Source organism: Leucopleurus acutus (genome assembly GCF_964270905.1).
Source record: "Leucopleurus acutus genome assembly, chromosome: 20".
NCBI lineage: Eukaryota > Metazoa > Chordata > Mammalia > Artiodactyla > Delphinidae > Leucopleurus > Leucopleurus acutus.
The window spans coordinates 43108287-43130241 of record NC_139162.1 but is presented as its reverse complement, the minus strand read 5'-3'; the positions used below and the strand labels follow the sequence as shown (position 1 = coordinate 43130241).

The 21955-nt window shown below is 42.7% G+C and overlaps 1 protein-coding gene and 1 long non-coding RNA gene across 2 annotated transcripts in view; both read left to right on the top strand.

Annotated features, from left to right (window-relative positions):
- LOC309977173 overlaps positions 1-21955 on the top strand; it is a 336876-nt gene that overhangs the window by 298340 nt on the left and 16581 nt on the right. The gene's annotated exons all lie outside the window — the stretch shown is intronic.
- Positions 7368-20994, top strand: ZNF599 (zinc finger protein 599; the record flags this gene model as incomplete). Its single annotated transcript, XM_082862997.1, has 4 exons — positions 7368-7790; positions 9728-9854; positions 11835-11930; positions 19469-20994. Exons 1-4 carry the CDS (start codon positions 7539-7541, stop codon positions 20992-20994), a joined length of 2001 nt encoding a protein of 666 aa, XP_082719123.1. The 5' UTR covers positions 7368-7538.

Below are 21955 nucleotides of genomic sequence, written 5' to 3'. Positions count from 1 at the left end.
TCAGCTGTAATAAGATTTTCCTGGGGCCTGGTTCTGCACAGGGTTCGTGTGTTACCGGCAGCCAAGGCCTTGCTAAAAAGTGTTTACAGAGAAGTAACCTGAGAACCCTGCCTCTCTATCCAGTTCCGTGTCCCATCCTTGTATTCTTGGCTTTGGTGAGTATGTGGCACTCTTAAGGCTGCCCCTAGATTCTGTAACCCTTAGAGGCTTACTAGTGCACAGCATGCCTTCCTTACCCTGACTTCAACACCTTCATCTTCCCAACAGTCCCATGCCCTCATTCCTGGGTCAGGCATATGTTTGTGATGGGCTGTTTCTTCCCACAAAAGTTAACAATAATTTCTCCAGCATGTCTCAGCTTCCAGTGTTCTGGCACGGAGTGGAGGGTGAGGGGTCCCCTTCTGAGCATAGTAGGAGTGTCACATGTTAGGAATCCCACTCAGTTAGGTCCTTCCACTCAGAAGACCTACCCCTGTGACATGCATGGTCTACTCTTGAAAAACATTTTGCACCTGGCTGGATACCAAGCCATATACCCAGGGCAGAGACCACACACTCGTGTGGCATGCGGAGAGGGTTCTGATTCAGTGTAAAAATTCACTGGCAACAGATGCAGCAGAATGTCAAGAAGTCCATCAGAATTTTGGGAGGAGGGAAGGGGCTCCTTTGTAAAGAGCTGTAGAGATGACACATCAGAGAAACCTTTCAGATGCAGGGAGGTTGGGAAGGACTGCTTGGTCACATCAGGCTTTCTCCAGTGTCAGGTCACTCACCAGGGAATGACCAGGAAGGGGAGAAACCTCACAGGAGCATCAAGTGTGCAGTGGCCTTTCCCACTGTGCAAAGGCATTACAAGTGAAGTGAATTTGGAGAAACCTTCAGCTACAATTTCACACTTGGCCAGCACCAGAGAATCCATATTGGAGAAAGGCCTTATGAGTGACGTAGTGTGGGGAATTCTTTAGACAGACCTCCACTCTCATTGCTCATCAAAGAGCTGACAATGAAGAGTTGAGCTATGAGTGCAGTGAAAGTGGAAAAGCAAACCTTACATTTCCGAAATAAACTCCTCTCTGTCTTGGTGCACAATCCTTTTCATATATTGCTGGATTTGATTTGCTAAAATCTTATTGGGATTTCTGCATGGATGTTCATAAGGAATGTTGGTCTGCATTTTTCTTGTAATGCCTTAGTCTGGTTGTGGTATCAACAGAATGCTAAGTTCACAGAATATATTGGTTAAACATTCCCTACTCTTCCACTTTTTAGAAGAGTTTGTGTAGAATTATTACTTCTTCCTTAAGTGTTTGGTAGAATTCACAGTGAAGCCATTTAAGCCTGCAATTTGCCTTGTGGGAATGTTTCTAAATAGAAATTTAATTTCTATAATAGATATAGGGCTAAATAAGTTAAATGAGCTTTCATGGTTTGTGTCTTTAAAGGAAATTGTCCATTTCATTTAAGTTTTTCAATTAATGCCATAAAAGAAGTTCACAATATTCCCGCATTAACATTTAATATCCATAGAATCTGTGGTGATGTCTGTTCACTCTCTCATTCTTGATTTCATAATTTGTGTATTCTCTATTTCTTGATAAAATTTGGCTAGAGGTTTATCAATTTTACATATCTTAAGGCTTTTAGTTTCAATGATTTTCTCTAGTTTTGTTTCTTTGTTTCACTGGTTTCCATTTTGATCTTTATTATATCCTTTTCCTGGTTTCTCTTATTTTTCTAATTTCTTAATGTGGAAACTGAGTTCCATGATTTAAGACGTTTCCTTTTAAAAATGTGTTTAATGTGATACATTTCCCTTTAAATACTCTTTTAGCTGCCTCCCACAAATTTTCATATGTTGTGTCTTCATTTCCATTCAGTTCAAAATACTTTCACAAAACAAATATCTTTAAAATTGATAAAGTCTCATTTATCAGTTTTTTCCCTTCTGTCCTGTGCAATCATGTCTAAGAATTGTTTATCTAGGCTTCACCATTTTCTCTATTTTTTTTTTTTTTTTTTTTTTTGCGGTACGCGGGCCTCTCACTGTTGCGGCCTCTCCCGTTGCAGAGCACAGGCTCCGGACGCGCAGGCTCAGCGGCCATGGCTCACGGGCCCAGCTGCTCCGCGGCATGTGGGATCTTCCCGGACCGGGGCACGAACCCGTGTCCCTAGTATCTGCAGGCGGATGCTCAACCACTGCGCCACCAGGGAAGCCCATTTTCTCTATTTTTCTATAAATCTTTCATAGTTTTCCAGGTTCATCCACATTGTATAATTCCTTGTGTCATTCCTCTTTATAGCTGAATAACATTCTATTGTATGTTTATAGCACACATTGTTTATCCATCCATTGACAGAAATTTCAATTATTTTCACCTTTTGGCTATTGTGAATAGTGCTGCTGCTAACACTGTGTGAAAGTATTTGTTGAAGTACTTGTTTTCAATTCTCTGAGGTGTATACCTAGCCATGGAATCATATGCCATGTGGTAGTTCTATGCTTAACTTTTTGAGGAACCACCAAACTCTTTTTCCACAGCAGCTGACCCATTTTACATTCCCACCAATAATGTACTGATTTTTGCATGTTGATTTTGTACCCTGCAACTTTTCTGAATACATGTAATTTTTCTGGTAGATTCTATGAGACTTTCTATATTTAGAATCATGTCACCTGTGCATAGAGGTAGTTTTACTTTTTCCTTTCCAAATTTAATGCTTTTTGTTTCTTTTTCTTGCCTAATTTCTAGCTAAAACTTCTAGTACATTGTTGAATGATAGTGGTAAAAGCAGGAATCCTTGTCTTGTTCCTAATCTTGGGGAAAAAGCTTTCAGTCTTTCACTATCGAGTATAATTTTAACAGTGGCTTTCTTGTAAATACCACTTATCACATTGAGAAATTTTTCCTCTATCTCTAGTTTTCTGAGTGTTTATTACTATTATTGTTATTATAAAAAGGTGTTGGACTTTATCAAATGCATTTTATTTGTCAATTGAGATTATCATGTCTTTTTTCTGTTTATTAATGTGGTCTATTGATTTTATTTTTTCTTTTTTTAATGTTATTTTATTTATTTTTGGCTGCATTGGGTCTTCATTGCTGCACGCGGACTTTCTCTAGTTGCAGCGAGCAGAGGCTACTCTTTGTTGCGGTGCACAGGCTTCTAATTGCAGTGGCTTCTCTTGTTGTGGATCACCGACTCTAGGCATTCAGGCTTCAGTAGTTGCAGTGCATGGGCTCAGTAGTTGTGGCGCACGGGCTTAGTTGCTCCACAGCATGTGGGATCTTCCCGGACCAGGGCTTGAACCCATGTCCCCTGCCTTGGCAGGCAGATTCTTAACCACTGCGCCACCAGGGAAGTCCCCGCTTGATATTCTTATATTGAACCACTCTTGCATTCCTGGGATAAATCCACTTGGTTGTGGTGTATAACCCTTTATATATATTTTTTTCTTTTGCGGTATGCGGGCCTCTCACTGCTGTGGCCTCTCCCGTTGCGGAGCACAGGCTCCGGACGCGCAGGCTCAGCGGCCATGGCTCACGGGCCCAGCCACTCCGCGGCATGTGGGATCTTCCCAGACCGGGGCACGAACCCGCGTTCCCTGCATCAGCAGGCGGACTCTCAACCACTGCGCCACCAGGGAAGCCCCCCTTTATAAATTTTTAAATGATGTTGGATTTGGTTTTCTAATATTTTGTTGAAGATTTTTGTATCTATTGATGTATTCGTAAGGGATACTGATCTGTCATTTCCTGCTAATATCACTTCTCAGTGTTCTGGTTGGTGAAAGAGGGACAATGGACATTAAGGTACAAACTTCAGGATGGACAACAGAGTAAACAGAAGCTGCCATCATGCAGTCCCCTGCAGGATGGAATAGTCTCACCAGGTTCAAAGGTGGGGAACAGCATTCCTGATAAAGGAACTAGCATGTGCCAAAACCCCTGGGCTGAAAAGAGCTTGGTCTAGTGAAGAAAGCAAGTGAAGCCAATGTGGCTGAAGGAAGAAAGTGCAAGGCAGTGAGATACAGGGCACAGCGGGCTGGGGCATAAGTCTTCACAGGTCATGATGAGAAATTTGGATTTTATGTTAAGTGCTCTGGGAGCCCATAGGTGGTTTTCAGTAGGATAGTAACATGATCTGGTTTTGAAATAATTATAGATTCAAAATAAGTCATAAAGATAGTAGAGAAGCCATGTTACCCTTCACTCAGTTTCTCCCCAATGGTTACTTCTTAGGTAATTATTAGAATATCAAAACCAGGAATTTAATCCTCATATAATGTGTGTACATGTAACACTACATCATTGCATCACGTGAAGAACTGTGTAACCACCACTACAATCAAGATACAGAACCATTCTATCTCCATGAAAATCTCCCTCAGGATATCCCTTTATCCCTTTATAGTCTCTCCTCCTCTCTCTCCCTCTCCTCTCTCTCTCTCAATGCCACTGAAAGGAGCTTATAATGTCACTCAGTTCCCCTGGAAACAAGAGGAATGGCATGCCATGCAGGGCCACAGGAGATTTTGGTCAGAAAACAGAAGCAAGAGCAAGAGATAGGTTTAGGCCACAGACTATTGGGGTTTCCATGAGAAAGGCAAGACAGAGCAGGGTAAACAATGTATATTCAAGAGGTATGGCTGCCCTTAAGAATTGGCTAGCCCTAGGGCTTCCCTGGTGGCACAGTGGTTGAGAGTCCACCTGCTGATGCAGGGGACACGGGTTCGTGCCCTGGTCCGGGAAGATCCCACATGCCGCGGAGCGGCTAGGCCCGTGAGCCATGGCCGCTGAGCCTGCGCGTCCGGAGCCTGTGCTCCGCAACGGGAGAGGCCACAACAGTGAGAGGCCCGTATACCACAAAAAAAAAAAAAAAAAAAAAGAATTGGCTAGCCCTAGAAGGGGCAGCTCTGACTGGGGAGAGACTACCCCGCCCAGGGCTAGCCAATTCTTGAGGATAGCAAAGGACTCAGCCCAGAACATGCAAACTAATCAATCCAGAGCTCTACCTCCTCTATCTGCCTGTGTGCCCCAGGAAGCAATATTCCTCTGCCTTAATCATTCCAGGGCCAGGTACCAGGCAACCAGCTACCACACCTATAACTTAGAGCCCATTGAAGTTATTCAAACTAGTTGAATTATAAATTGTTTACCCTGCCCTGTCTGTTAGTTTGATAGGAATTACATTAAACCTATTTATTAGTCTGGGGAGATTTGACATCCTTGCTGTGTTGTCTTCCAATTCATTAACACAAAATATCTTTCCATCTATTTACATCTTTAACATATTAAAGTATAGATTTATAAATTACTTCCATTTGGACAATATAATGGATTTAGAACAATTTCCCCATATTAAATTATGTGTTATTGAGGATATATATGGTAAGTTCATCTTTCTAACTCAAAAAGAAATATAATGATTTCATATAGCTAATGAGTGGTTGTATAAATGCACAAACACACCTTTCTTGTATACTTATTCCTTTTATCATTGCAGAATTTTCAACTGGAATTACTTTGACCTTAAACATGATCTTTAGATTGTCATTTTGTGAGGGTTATTTTTCCATTAATTTCACATATTTGGCCTTAAATGGTCTTATTTCACACTGTTCTTGGAAGGTACTTTGCTGTGCATAGAAATTTCAGCTGGCAGGGGTATTTTTCCCAGTAGTTGATGTCCTTCCATCATGTCTTTGATTGGCAGTTGCACATCAGGTCTGGGTAGAAGCCACATTTAGCTTTGTTTTGAGCTTCCTGATCTTAGAGGAACAAAATCTGGACGAGATGCGTAATATGACACATCACTCTGAGATTCTAAAATTTAAATGAGGTCAGAGACAGGACAGGGTTTTGGCTTGTCACATTAAGGAGTAAGTGAGAGTGTGGAATGTAGAGGATAAATAATAAAAAGGATACCTGATGACCAAATTAAAGGATTGTGCTAGAAAATGGCTGGGTGGTCATCAATCCATTTGGGGACCATGTGAATGAGTTGTGGGTAATGGAATATGGGCAGAAGTGATTGTGAAGCTGTCATCATTATGTTTTCTCATTTCTGCTCCATCCTCGGAATGCCTCTTTGGACTTAATGCTTTCCCTTCTCACAACCCCCAGGATTTACTGCCATCTTCTTGTGGACTCTAAATTTGGGTGATGGGTTGACAGTCCCTTGATGAGAACAAGACTTGGTGACCCTGAGACCCTGGGTGTTAGACTTGGCTGTTTCACGACCATTCATTTGTGCCTGGCTGCCCTGAGGGCTGGAAGGGTGAGGTCCTGGTTCCTATGAATTAAAGATGAAAAATAACGTCATCTTAACCAACAAACTAGAAACCATGTCAACTTTACTCTTCACTTAGGCCTGCAGGCAATTACTCCTGGTGATGCTAAATTTTGAATCATGTGGCCTGTAAGGAAGTATCCCTTGGGAAATAGATTTACCTATATTATGAAACTCTGCTGCATGGACCATTAAAAAAAAACAAAATGACGTGAGCCAAATGGTACAACACTGTATTATGTAAAAGTCTTAAACACTACTTAGGAGGCTTCTTGTTGAGCCAGAGAGTCAATATATTTCATGTTTTGACAAATATCACCAATGACTCTGCAAAGAAGTATATCAGACTTATTCTCACAGCAGCGTATGCCATATCCTTGTGAAGACATTGCCAATAATACTAATATAAAATAATAATAAAATGACAGCAAAAGCTCTTAAGTGCTTATCATTATGTTAGGCCTAGTGCTAAGCACTTTTTAGTTATCTCCCAGGAAGTAGATAGTTTTGTCTCATTCACTGGAATTTAAAGAGTCCGGTTCTTAACTGTGTTGGAGCATTAAAATCCCCTGGAGGGCTTAGGCACAGGTATGAGGGCCCGACCCAAGAGTACATGATTCAGTATGTCTGAAGTGGGGTCTGAGGCCTTGTATTTGTAACAAATTCCCAGGTAATGCTGATGTGGTCTGTGGGTTGGAAACCACGGATTAGGGGAACACTTTAAATTACTATCTTAAAGAATAATCTTCATTTTTCATTGTAAATCCTGGCTCAGAGAGGTGAAACGCTGGTGCAGGAGTACAGTGCGGAAGGTCAAGGCATGGGTCACGTGTTACAGACCTTTAAGGGCGGGGCATTGCCTGAAGGGACAAGGAAATCTGCGTGCCTTTAAGAAGAAACGAGGCCACGCCCCCTCTTTGGAACCTCAGGGTACAGTTTTCACAGAAAACAGGAAGTGAGCTCCCCAGCTCACCGGATGCAGTCAGAAATTACGTTACCCACAAGGCAGTGCCTCGAACGTCGGCGGCGGGCGCTGACTCAATGACTGACGGCGGAGGCCGGTATTCCCGGCTGCAGCTTGGGCGGAGCTTCTGGCGTCGGGTCTTAGGACGTCGTTTGGAAGTGGCCGGTATGTCCTTACTGGCCTTTCTGGCTGGAGCACTGGGCATTGGCCGCTTCTTAGAAAAAGGTCTTCAAGACCGAGCAAAGGACCGCGAGGAGAATGGGACCCACCTCTACGCTTTTGTATGAGCCGTGACCCCCTCTCGAGCGGGTTGTCAGCCGAGCACTCTCCGAGCTCGTTCCCAGCTTTCGGTCTCCGCAGGTCCCGGAGGCGGCTCCCGGGGCCTTGTGCTCACCCCACACCGCGGACACTCAGGTCCCAGGTGCCCCCGCCCAGGGCTGGCCTGAGGAGTCGGCTGAGCCCGCTGGACCGGCTTTTGTCGCCGCCTCTCGTCGTCCCACTCTGCCCACTGGGCCCCATGGCGGCGCCGGAGCTGGTGAGTGGAGGGTTCCGCAGGCCCATGTGCGCTGGGGTCGCTGTCAGCACAGTTCCACTCGCTATGATATAGGGAATCCTGGGACCTTTCGCCTTTTCCTCTTAATACTGTCGGATCTGGAGGTCCAGTGAGAATGGGGTGTGGGAACGACAGTGCTAATCACTTCCAATCCAGGCTTCTGAATCCGGGCCAGGGGTTCAGGTGTGGAGAGGCACCCATTTCTGGCTCTAACCTTGAGCTTGTCGATTGGCCTCCATTCCCTCGGCGTCCATTCCCTCGGGTCTAAAATTGGACTACTAACTATTTTTCTCTTTCGGTTGAGGGAACTGGAGAGGATATGCGTGTGACGTGTGACCTTCAGTGCTCAGCAGGACCCAGAGAGCATCACTCTCGATGTGGTTTCCAGAGAGGGACTCTCCTGGTCCTGCTATTATCTTAGTCTCACACCCAGGTGGAGTCTGACCCTCAGGCCTCCCTGCCTCGGGCCTCAACCCAGCTGAAAGCTGGGAGACTGGGATGAGAGAGCCTCTAGAGCAGAGGTGAGGTGGGAGCAGCGTTTTTGGAATTGCTGCTCCTCTAATAGGAGTAGAAGTTCCCTGGACAGACCAGAAGACAAGCCAGTCACTGAATTTATCTTTGCAGATGCCATCTGGGTACTACAAGTGAAGTTGGCTTGCCACTTATGGCAGTGAACCCATTTTCCTAGCACATTTACTTATATTTGAAAAGTGAATCCATTACAGTATTCCTTAATGACAGTGCATAGGAATGTTGTTTCTCAAGGCATGTAAACACATGGACAGGCCTTAAGTTATTCTTCAGCATGCCACCTTGTTTGCTCTCATCATAGCTCTGATCACCTTCAGAACTTCTCTTATTTACCCATTTTTCCTCACCTGACTTGCTCCCTAACTTCATTCCAGCCTTGTTCCACATCCACTCAGAGAGGTCTTCCCCAGTTGCCACATCTAAAGTCTCCTGTATCATAAAGTCTCCCATAATCTTTGTAGTCATCTCACTCACTTTTGGGGTTTTTTTCGGAGCCCTTAGGGCCGTATGACTTTATCTTGATCATTTATTTAGTTTCTTGTCAAGGATCTTTCCTTGACAAGAATGTGAGTCCTGGTCTCTGCTTTATCCCCAGGCTTAGAAGAGTGCTGGGCCTGTACCAGGTGTTCAGTAAGCAGTTGATGAATGAAAGATTCTACCGTCTGGGGCTCCCATCATACTTAAATCTAACTCCCCCACCGTGGCTGAACCAGAGGGACCTGGTTTCAAATCTTGCCCCTTCTCATTAGACCTATGACTCTGGGCAGCTTGACTTTGAGTCCCCATTTGCTGAGTGTGAAATGGAGACAGTGGTGGTGTTTACCCCATGGGCTGCAGGAGGATTAATGAAATTCACAAATACACACTGAGCACTGACATGTGCTGGGCACTGCAGTGTTTGCTTTATGAACATTTTCACTTAAATTCCCACAACAACATGGTGAAGTTGGTAATGTGGAAATTGAGGCTCAAAGAAATTAGCATCAAAAGGCTGGATTTAAGCCCCAGGAAGTCTAGCTCCAGATCTAGAGACTTTTGGTTGCTTTAACACAGCATCTAAAGCCCTTAGGTGCAGGCAAACAGTGCAGACCAGTGAGGCTCAGCTGCTGCTGTGTTATCATTACTTGAATTAGAGTAATGGACTCACAGTCCACACAAGATTACCACTGTTTTGTGTCACTCTCCAGTGGATTCCCATATAGGTGGCTTTTCTCTCCTGCACCTTTGTATTCTGTCAAAGGCACCATCTACCTCCCTCCTGAGCCCAGCACAGACCTTGGTTCTCAGGAGATACTCAGTGATTCAGGCCTTGGGTCTCTCTGGACTTTTGCCACTAACCAAGCAGTAGACTCATACAGGCAACCCACCACTTCTGTTTGACTTTCCAGGCATTGGTATCATTTGAAGATGTGGCTGTAACCTTCACTGGGGAGGAATGGAGACATCTGGACCTGGCCCAGAGGACCTTATACCAGGAGGTGATGCTGGAGACTTGTGGCCTCCTGGTCTCACTGGGTAAGGCCTCACTTGTGTGGTACCCACAGCCTCTTTCATTCCACTCTCTCTCTCTAAGCATGGCTGGTTGAGAACACCTGAGGAACCTGCCTTCCCTTCTCCCTCCAGCCCCAGCATGTTCTTATCTAACCTCCTCTTGCTTGGTTTCCTTGTCTGCATCAAGGATTGTTGTACAACAAACGCAATTCTTCTCAACACTTTTACCCAAGTGTCCAACATAAGCTGACCTCAATCTGACATTCTTATTCCAGATTCCCATGATCTGGAATTCAGCTTGATTGGGTCAGATGTCCTCAGAGCCCAGTTAACAGGACCCGTGGTTAATGGGACGTTCTCCAAGAACATGGTGAATTAGACAGACAGGAAGCTATTTGTCATCAGTGCTACTGGTATCTTTCTAAGCAACACAATCTCAGCTAAAAGACTTCTTTGACCCCTGGTACCTGCACAGTCGTCCCTTACGTCCTAAGGCCTGTGCCTTGCTTCTCTGAGGCTATGGGAGTTAATTTTAGAGAGTACACAGACATATTTTCAAATGGCATTGATGGCATAGTCTGAGAAGGCTATTTCTTTTTCCCTTCTTTCCTGCCTCTTGACTGTTGTTGAGAGAGTCTGGGCTTGGTGCTGAGTCTTCAGCGTTCACATGGCTGTTGGCTGATTCCCCTTCAGCAGAAAGAACCGTCGCAGGACTCACAGACTTGAGTCGGCAGCATGAGCTTGCTGGGACCATGATTATTTTTGTTTTATCATATTTTTATAGTAACCTTCCACTTAGCCCCAGTGAACTAGTATCTGTAAAGTGCTTAGAATAGAACTGGGAACACAGCGAGTGCCACACATGCATTTGTTATATATAATAAATTAATAAATCCCAAGTGTTCTCCCACCTAAACCTTAAATGTCCACTTTATCCAGAAATGGTTACCTCTGACAGGGCTCTCCCAGCCTTGTGTCCACATAGTCTCTCCCAGGAGGTCAGTCATCAGTGAAGTAAATCCAGTGTTATTTTATGACAATTGTGATTAGTTGTTGAAAGGAGACATCTGGGGAATAGTATTCCAGGTGGAGGGACCAACACGAGCCAAGTCCCTGAGGGGTCAGGGAGCTCAGGTCCAACAGAGGCGAAGGAATATCTGGTTCTCCTTTACCACGGCCCCATCACTGAGCTTGGTGCCAGGCGTATGGCAGACATCAGTGAGCATTTGCTCAGTGACAGCTGGGTGCACTCTGGCTTGCAGTACAGGATTTTCTAATCAGAGTTTCTGTAGTCCTGGTTTCTAAGTCATTGACTTCTCTCCAGAGTCCTCCTGTCCCTTAGCCTTCGAATTTGGCAAAATATATTTGGCTGCATGTACCAGAAAACCACCTCATATAGGTTTCACCCTGAAAAAAGTTTATATTACTTCACCTAATGAGAAGCCCTGAGGTGGTGCTGGCTCCTGGGTTGGTATCTACCAACCCAGTTGTCTCTGTTTGTCTGCTTTCTCTCCTTGGCCCAGATCATCAGGCCAGCATCCTTGAAGTGGCCACAGGATGATGCAGCAGCAAGTAAGGCAGCAGGTCCCCACATTCAGCCCTGTCTTCCCAACCTGGATTGAAGGCTTTTTCTTAAGAATGGGTAGCAATTTAGGTCATGGCCTACCTCAGATAACTGACTATCAGTTGAGTTAGTCTAGTGTTTTTAGCCATCCTTGGGCACCAGAATCACCTGGGGAGCTTTGAAAACAACCAGAGCTCAGTTTTTATGCCCAGAGATTTGGTTTAATTTGTTCTGTGTTTAGAACCAGGCATGTCTAAGTAGTTCTGATGCATGGGAAGGTTGAATCTTATTGATTTAATTAGGGAAAACCTTCTGGAAGGAGTCATCCCCTTTCTGGGGTTTCATGGTGGTGTGTTAAAGGTGTACACTCCAGTATACTTGAGAGTTTTCCTTTTGTCTTTACCTATATACCCATGCCCCATTTATTTCTCCATGCACAGGGCATCCTGTTCCCAAACCAGAGCTGATTCACCTACTGGAGCATGGGCAAGAACTAAGGACAGTGAAGAGAGGCCTCTCCAGAAGCACCTGTACAGGTGGGTGGCATGGCAGCTGGCAGACTACCAGGGAATGACTGTGTCTGAAATTCCATGGGCAGTTTCTTTTTGCAGCCTTCCTGGGGTCTTAGGTGGTCATGGAGCACTTGGAACTGTGTTTCCTCTGTCTTCCCAATCCCATCACACTCTTTGCCTTTACTAGGGTTGAAATGTGTTATACTGGGTAAGAGATGGGCTGTAAACTTGGCCACTTACTAGCCTCATGACCCTGGGGAAGTTGCATGATCTCCCTGTGCCTTTGATATCAACTCAAGGCTGAGTTGGTGCTACCTGCTATAAGAGATAACTCCAAAATCTTTGTGGGTCAACTGGTTAAGACTGTTTCTCATTTGTGCCATGGTATAATGTGGGTCAGCAGGGGAGCTCTGTACCACATATCTGTTCAGGGACCCGGGTGTATTCTATTGTCAGTATGTGGCTGTAAGGTGGCCCTGGCATCATCCAGCTGGCCAAGAGGAACAGGAGAGAAGGGGAGTAGTCATATCCACTTGCATACACAGTCACTTCCATTCACATTCCATTGACAAGAACTGGGCATTAGGCTACGTGTTTTGTCATAGAAATGTGGTTTAACCTTGTGCCCAAGGACAAAATACCAGGGATATGGTGAACTTATACTCAGTTTGCTAAACTTAGCCTATATTAGAAAAAGATAGAGTAATAATAGTTTCTGCATCACTGTATTGTTTGGGAATGTAATTAGATAACTTGAAACTGCTTATTAGGACATTGCCTGACCCAAAGTTAGTGGCTTAATAAATTTACCTACTAGTAATATTCATATATTATTACTCATAATGAATAGAGAACAATGATATCTCAAACTTCCTTCCAGATTCAGAAAAGACAGTCCTTTCTTTTTCTGCAGATTACTATCTCCAACTATATTTTGCATTCCCACTCTTTTCTACCTGCATCCAATCATTTATTTATCTATACATTCCTGCATGCATCCATCCTTCCATTTGTAAATGAGATGTTCAGAAGCAGTCCCTAGCCTTGTCATCTTCCTACCCTCCTGTCTTGTAAAACCTCAAGGGGACATTTGCCTTTGTCAGCTCCACTTCAAGTGTGTGGATAGCACTGACGCAGATTCATGATCTCTCCCCGCTAGGGTTCCTTCAGGCTGCTCAGCCAGCCAGTGAGTATCTCTGGCCAGCGCCTCCTCAGCCCTGCTGAGTCTGTCTCAAGCCTTCACCCCTTCCCGCAGTTCTCCACCTTCACTTGAATGTTTCAAAGGCACTTCACACCCATCATGCCTAAAAAGGACCTCATGATCTTGCCCATTCCTCTCGTCTCCCCATTTCAATTCATGGCCTTGCCATTCACTAAGATGAGAAAGCCAAAAACAAACTTGAACAACCCCTCAACACCTCCATTTTCATCATTCCCAATATCCAGCCATCCCTGAATCTTGATCCTATTTCATCATACGTTTCTCCTGAATCCATCGTCTCCACCAATTCCATCAGTTCCAGCACCATCACCCTAGTCCAGGCTATAATCATCTTTTGCCTGCATGATGCTAACAGATTCCTAACTGGTCCCCCCCATATCTGCTCTGTGCCTCTGATCAGCTTTATGTCTTACATCCACTTCCCCGTCTACTCACACCTTATTCCAAATATCACCACCTCCCTAGCCACTGAGATCTCAGCATATGCCTAGTTCATTTTGAAAATAAAGGCCATTCACTTGTTTTTCTTGCCTTCTAACCCTTATTGATTTATCCCTGTGGGTTCCTTCTCACCTCTCAGAAGAGTTCTCATCCCCAGCCATGGCTAATTCCCCAAGCAGCATCTAGGTCATACCTTCACTTACCTTCTCAGGTGTATTAGTTATCTGTTGCTATATAGCAATATTAAAAATCACTCATTATTTAATATTAAAATATCACTCATGTATTATCTCTCATCTGTGGATCAGAAATCCAGGCACAGCTTAGCTGGGTCCTCTGCAAAGCTGCAATCGTAGGCCGCTTGCAACATGTCAGCTTACTTCTTCAAATCAAGTAATGGTGTGAGAGACTCCAGCAAGAGAGGTCTTACACATATACTTTATCTCTTACATCTTACATTCTGTCACCTTTGTTATATTCTATTCTTTAGAAGTAAATCAAGGTCCTACTAGGATTCAGGCAGAGGGTATCAAAACTGTGTGAACACCATGAGGCAGGGATTATGGGGAACCATACATGAGTCTGTCCACTGCATCAGGGAATGTGCATCTTCATTTATTTCCTACCTCTTGTATATCTCCATCTTCTCTCTACTCAACATAAAAAACGTCGTCAAGTTTCTGACACTTGAGGGAAACATTTTAAAAAATAAATGCTCTTGGCTCTCCAGTGCCCTCCAAAAGTTGTTGACTCTATTTCAGCTGAACTACCAAGCTTCTTCGAGGACTTTTCTCATTCTCAGAAGAGACATCTACACAGACCTCCCCTTTACTATTTTCTGTAATTTTTGTACTGAGGGGTAATTTACACATAGTGAATGTACAAATCTTAAAGTTCATCATCATGAAATTTTACATATATATAAGCCAGAGTATCCACCACACACGATAAGAAATATAGTATTTCCAGCACCTCTCAGGCTTTTTGTACTTCTCTCCTTATTAATATCCCCTTCTACGAAAGTAACCAGTGTTTAGACTCTGTCACCATAGATTAGTTTTGAAGGTTTATAAATGGAACTCCACAGTGCACAATATTGCTATCTCTGTCTTCTTTTGATAATCATTATGACTCTGGAATTTACCCATGTGGTTGCATATATTTGGAGTTAGTTTCTTGCTGTGCAATATCTCAATGAATTAATAGATTATATATACCTGTTTTCCTGTTGATGGACATTTGGCTGTTCTCCATTTTTGGAATATTATGAAGAATGCTGCTATGAATATTCTTGATCGTATTTTTTGTTCGCTATAAGCATGCATTTCTGTTGGGAGTATACATACGAGTGGACTGGCTGGATCATGGTGTAGTTACATGATTAGCTTTAAAAGAAGCCATCAATCAGTTTCAAAGTGACTGCACCGTTTCACATTCCCACCGGCCACGTGTAAGAGTCCTCATTGCTTCAGATACTAGTGAGCAGGTGGTATCTGCCCCTTTACTCTTTGAGTAGGGGTATTTCTCAGCACCACAGTACTAAAAATGTTCTTACAGGTTATTGTTGACATTCTGATGGACAAATGCAACAACTGTGATAATGATAGGAGACAGTGGTCTAAAATTTACAGAACACTTGCCATGCACTGTGATGATTGATTTACATTTTCTCATGTAACCTTGTTATGAACTGAATGTCTGTGTCCTCCCAAAATTTGTATGTTGAATCTCTAACACCCCAATGTGATGAAATTAAGATGTGGGGCCTTTGGGAGGTGATTGGGTTTAGATGAGGTCATGAGGATGGAGCATCCATGATGGGATTAGTGTTCTTATATGAAGACAAAGAGACCATGGCCTTTCCTAGGTGTGGTGTGTGGTGCTGTGGGTGGTGGGGAAGAGAAGGAGAGTTCTCTGGTGTCTCTTCTTTTTCTTTTTCTTTTTAATATTTATTTATTTATTTATTTGGCTGTGTTGGGTCTTAGTTGCGGCACGCGGGATCTTCGTTGCCGCGTGCAGGATCTTCGTTGCAGCATGTGGGATCTTTAGTTCCGGCACATGGGAATCTTTTAGTTGTGGCATGCAGAATCTTTAGTTGTGGTGTGCGGGATCTTTAGTTACAGCATGAGGGATCTTTAGTTACGACATGAGGGATCTTTCGTTGTAGCATGCGAGATCTAGTTCCCTGACTAGGGATCGAACCCGGGCCCCCTGCATTGGGAGTGAGGAGTCTTAACCGCTGGACCACCAGGGAAGTCCCTTGGTGTATCTTCTTATAAGGATACTAATCCTCTCAGGTCCCTACCCTTATGACCTCATTTAACCTTAATTACTTCTGTAAAGTCCCTATCTCCAAATACACATTGGAGGTTAGGGCTTCAACACATGAATTTTGGTGGAACACAAACATTCAGTCCATACCAAAAGTTGTTTTTTGAGTAAATACAGGGCTATTCAGATATTCTGTTTTTTCTTGTATCAGTTTTGGTAATTTGAGTCTTTTAAGGAATTTGTCCACTTCATCTAATTATTCTATCCATTACTTTTTAAGATGGTTTCATCTCAAAATGGTAAATTTTATGTTATGTATATTTTACCACAATTTAAATTTTAGGTATGTATTGTACATATCATTTTTATAATGCCATTCAAAACTGACATTCTCGGGCTTCCCTGGTGGCGCAGTGGTTGAGAGTCTGCCTGCCGATGCAGGGGACACAGGTTCGTGCCCCGGTCCGGGAAGATCCCACATGCAGCAGAGCAGCTGGGCCCATGAGCCATGGCCACTGAGCCTGCGCGTCCAGAGCCTGTGCTCTGCAATGGGAGAGGCCACAACAGTGAGAGGCCCGTGTACCGCAAAAAATAAAAATAAAAAACAACTGACATTCTCAAAAAAATAAAGATTGTTCATCGTACTTGTGTGTGTATGGTTTGCTTTTTTATTTGAATACTATAAAAAGTATCCATTTATGTTGTATAGGATTTGTACTTTTCATTTAACAGTACATTACTAAGATTCATGATGCATGAAGCTATAGTTTACTCATTTTTTTCTTCTATGGTCATTTATATGAGTATAACACAATGTATTCATCCATTTTCATGGGAATTTTCTTGTTTCTAATTTTTTGTACCCACAGACAATACAGCCATGAAAATTCACATGCATGTGTTCTCACAAACGTGTAGGAATTTCTCTTAGTAATATTCCTAGGACTAGAATTTGGGGATTATAAGTTAAGCAAAAGGAGAACTTTACTAGATGATGCCCTGTTGTTTTCTAAAATGGTTATTTATACCCACTTACACTTCACCTGCCTTGTATGAACAATTCCATGGATCCATACGCTCTCTAACACTTGATAAGTTTTTTCAATCAGGTGAATATAAAATGGTCCCTCACTGTAGTCTTAATTTGCCCTTCCCTCATATCTAAGAAATTTGAGTTATCTCTTCATATGTTGATTGGCCAATATACATCTGTGAAATATCAGTTCATAATACGTTCAGTTTTCATTTTGGGTGTGGAGTGTTGAAGTCCCCAGCTGTAATTGTAGTTTTGTCTATTTCTCCTTTCAGCGCAGTTTTTGGTTTGTATATTTTGAGGCTCTTATATTTGGTACATACAGATTTAGGATTGTTATGTCTTCCTGGTGGATTAATCTTTTTATCATTATATAATGTCCCTCTTTGTCCCATTTTCTTTGCTCTGTAGTCTGTTAATATAGTCCTGATGTTAATATAGCCATCTTTCTTTGTTTACCTTTCTAAAAATTATATTTAGTTTAGTCAGATTGATTAGTCTTTTATAAAGAATGCTTCTGTATGTTTATGAAATCTTCCTTTCCCCCAAGATCTAAAAAACAGTCATTTTCACTATTTGTTAAAAGTTTTTAATCTTTAGCTTCTAACAGTTAAGTCTTAATCAGTCTGGAATTAATTTTTTGTTTTGTACAAGGTAGAAATACAATTTCATTTTCTTCCATTGTGGCAAATAATTTTTCTACATTCATTTATTGAATACAGTCAAGCCCCCTACATATGACCAAGTTCTGTTCCAAGAGCACGTTCATAAGTCCAATTTGTTTGTAAGTCCGACAAAGTTAGCCTAGGTACCCAACTAACACAATTAGCTATATAGCACTGTACTGTAATAGGTTTACAAGACTTCTCACACAACTAATACATAAAAAACAAACACAAACAAAAAGAAAACATTTTTAATCTTACAGTACAGTACCTTGAAAAGTACAGTAGTATAGTACAACAGCTGGTGTACAGGAGCTGGCATGGAGTGAACTGGCAAGAAGAGTTACTGACTGGAGGAGGTGGGAGATGGTAGAGCTGAAGGATCATCAGCAATAGGAGAAGAGCAAGCTGCAATTTCACTCACACCTGACGTTGATGGCACAGGTTCTTGTTCCGTGCTGGATTCAATTCTGTCTACCCTCTTGAAAAAAATGATCCAATGATGTCTGGATAGTAGCTATTTTTTTCTTGTCATAGATGACACAGTAGCGCTGGATTGCATTCTGAATGGCTGCTGCAACCTTTGTGTACTGTTTACGTTTGGGTCCTGTGCCTCAAAGACTAACAGTGCCTCCTCAAATAAAGAAAATTCCCTTGCCATTTCCTGCGTCATGAATCTCTTTGGTTCTTCAGTTACTTCTTCTTCCTGTTGTCTCTCTTCATTCTTTCTCTGAGCCTCCAATTCCATCCAGTCTTCATTAGTAAGCTCCTTGTTCGCATCTTTGAAAGTTCACAACTTGAAGGTTCGTATGTAGGGGACTTCCTGTATTCCTTCCTTTTTCCACTGGCGTCTCTGCTGCTTTTGTCATATATCAAAGTTCCATATATACATTTCTGAGCTCCCAATTCTGTTTTTTCCTTTGACAATTTGACAGCTTATCTTATATCTATGCTACATCACACTGCCTTGGTGTATATGATTTCATCATAATCCTAATTCCTCAAAGGGCAAGTCCCCTTGCTTTATTCTTCTTCAGAGATATCCTGGTCTCTCTGTTATTTTATATAAATTCCACAATCAGCTTGCCAATAACCATGAAAAACCCTACTGGGATTTATCTGAAGTTGTATTAAATTTATAGATGAATTTGAGGGAAATTGGCAACTTTATATTATTAATCTCTTTTCATATAAATCTTCATTAATGTGATATGTTTTCTGGTTTACTTCATATAAATGTTATCTATTTTGAGTTTGTTCACCTAGTCTTTACTAGATATAATAGACTCAATATTTGCACCCAGTTGCTTATCACTGCCCCTGCCCCAACTTTCACACACTCCAGAATCCTAAGATTTTGTTTCTCCTCTTTCCCTGCCTCCCTCTCCACCATCCTGCCATCCTCTTCTCTTTGCCTGGCATTCAACATTCTCTCAAAACCCCGAACCTTTGTACTTTCAGTCATCTGCTACAATTTTTCTCCTAATCCCTCTGTCAGGGAATTCCTACTCATCTTTAGAAATAAGCTCATGCAGCACCTTGTCCAGGTAGCCTCCACTGACCTCTTTCTGTCTTCCATCTGGGCCAAGTTAGGTCCACCTTCCCTGTGCTGTCATAGCACTATGAGATGTTGGAACACAGTCGTCATCATTACTCTGTCCACCCTACCCCATTCTGGAGAGTGAGGAGGAGTCTCCACTCCAGATTTTCTGTTCTGTACCAGATTTTCCTCCTGGGTTACCTTTTAAAGATGTCAAGAGTCCAAGGATCAGTAAAGAAAGAAATTTTAAACCTGGGTTTAAAAGATGTAAAAATGCCATGGACAGTAGAGGCTTTATTTTCACCTTCATTCTTCCACTAAAGTGGTAATTTATTTTGTTCTGTGTTGACATCACTAATAGGCACCTTTCTTATATTGGATTTCCTTCAGGTGAAAAAGCAAAACCTGAGATCACAGAGCTTACTGCTTCTCACCTGGTCCTCACTGAGGGAGCCCCTTTTGAGGAACGAGTGACACATGGAGCCTCAAGGCATTCCAGGCTGGAGCAAGCAAGGGATCAGGAAAAACTGTCAGAAATGCAGGAAGGGAACTTGAGGCCAGGAACAGACATCCACAAGGAGACATGCCCTAGGAAGTTGAGCCATAAACATGATGACTTTGAGACAGATGATAGTCTTTATTTAAGGGTTTTACAGGAGCGAGTCACTACACGAGATGCTCTGCATGAACGTGATTCCCAAGAACCAGGAGGAGACCCTGTTACTGATGCAAGGAATAATCTCTACAGATGCAAGGAATGTGGAAAAGGTTTTAGCAAGAATTGGGCCCTTGTTCGGCATCAACAGATTCACGCTGGAGTGAAGCCTTATGAATGCAGTGAATGTGGGAAAGCCTGTCGTTATATGGCAGACTTCATTCGACATATGAGGTTTCATACTGGGGAAAAGCCATACAAGTGTATTGAGTGTGGGAAGGCCTTCAAACGCAGGTCTCACCTCACAGAGCACCAGCGTATTCACACTGGAGACAAGCCCTATGAGTGCAAAGAATGTGGTAAAGCTTTCACCCACCGCTCCTCTTTCATCCAGCATAATATGACTCACACTAGAGAAAAGCCCTTTTTGTGCAAAGAATGTGGGAAAGCTTTTTACTACAGCTCTTCCTTTGCTCAACACATGAGGATTCACACTGGAAAGAAACTTTACAAGTGCAGTGAATGTGGAAAGGCCTTTACTCACCGCTCCACTTTTATCCAGCATAATATGACCCACACAGGAGAAAAACCCTTTTTGTGCAAAGAATGTGGAAAAGCTTTCTGCCTGAACTCATCCTTCACTCAACACATGAGGATTCACACTGGAGAGAAACCCTATGAGTGCAGCGAATGCGGAAGGGCCTTTACTCACCGCTCCACTTTCATTCGGCATAAGAGGACCCATACTGGAGAGAAGCCCTTTGAGTGCAAAGAATGTGGGAAAGCCTTTTGTGACAGCTCTTCCTTAATTCAACACATGAGGATTCACACTGGTGAGAGGCCCTACGAGTGCAGTGAATGTGGGAAGGCCTTTACACACCATTCTGTTTTTATCCGACATAATAGGACCCATAGTGGAGAAAAACCCTTGGAATGTAAAGAGTGTGCAAAAGCATTTTACTATAGCTCTTCCTTTACTCGCCACATGAGGATTCACACTGGAGAAAAGCCTTATGTATGCAGAGAATGTGGAAAGGCCTTTACCCAACCTGCAAATTTTGTTCGGCATAATAGGATCCACACTGGAGAAAAACCCTATGAGTGCAAAGAATGTGAAAAGGCCTTTTGTGACAACTTTGCCTTAACTCAACACATGAGAACTCACACTGGAGAGAAACCCTTTGAATGTGGTGAATGTGGGAAGGCCTTCAGCCATAGTTCATCCTTCATTCACCATCGAAAGATTCACACCAGAGTTTAAAAGATGTAACAAGGCCTTTTGCAAATGTGTTCACTTCAGTCAATTTTAGTGAACTTATACTGGTGAAATACCTTTCCTTTTGAGTATAACTATTCAGGGAAGTCTTTTGGCCAGAGAAATATCTTACTCAGTGTCTGAAGAAAAACATCATAATTTTCATCTCTGTGAAAGCTTTTTGTGGCAGGTCATCTAGAAATTGACCCAGCCTGCAGCTCTACACTACACCTGAGAATCATCCACGAGAGAGACTCAGTGGTTGTCATGCATTTGAGGAAAATGTCAGCAACAGTTCTTCCTATGTTTTTACTATAAATCCATCTCAAGAGTATTTTAAAAGAACAAAGAGATGTAGAAGAAAGGAAAGAGAAATGCATGTGTGGCTGCTTTCTGATTTCCCTGCCAGGCTATGACAGTTTGTCAATTGTGTGTGTGCACATGCAGAGGGGATGAAGAGGGAGAGATCAAAAGACCTCATCACCTTTATGTGTTTTCTTATATATCCATAGTCAGGAGAATTGACCATTGGGGCAGCTCTGCTAACATTTATTAAAAGTTCTTTGTTACAAAACACTGTCATGTCTACCCTTGAATATAAGGCCTGAGTCATGAAATACATATACATACACACCTACATATGCAGTCAATTCTTCTAATTCATGGTAGTTATATTCTATAAATTCACCACAAACACTGAACTAGTGAATACTGAACCATTGCTCCTAGTGGCAATACAGGTTTAAGTTCCTGTGAGCCTCTGTTCACATTTTCATCAACCAATCAGTACATAATCTTTTTATTTATTTTTTTTTTATTTTTTATTTTTTTGGCTGCATTGGGTCTCCATTGCTGTGCATGGGCTTTCTCTAGTTGTGGCAAGCGGGGGCTACTCTTTGTTGCAGTGCATGGCCTTCTCAATGTGGTGGCTTCTATTGTTGTGGAGCACGGGCTCTAGGCATGCAGG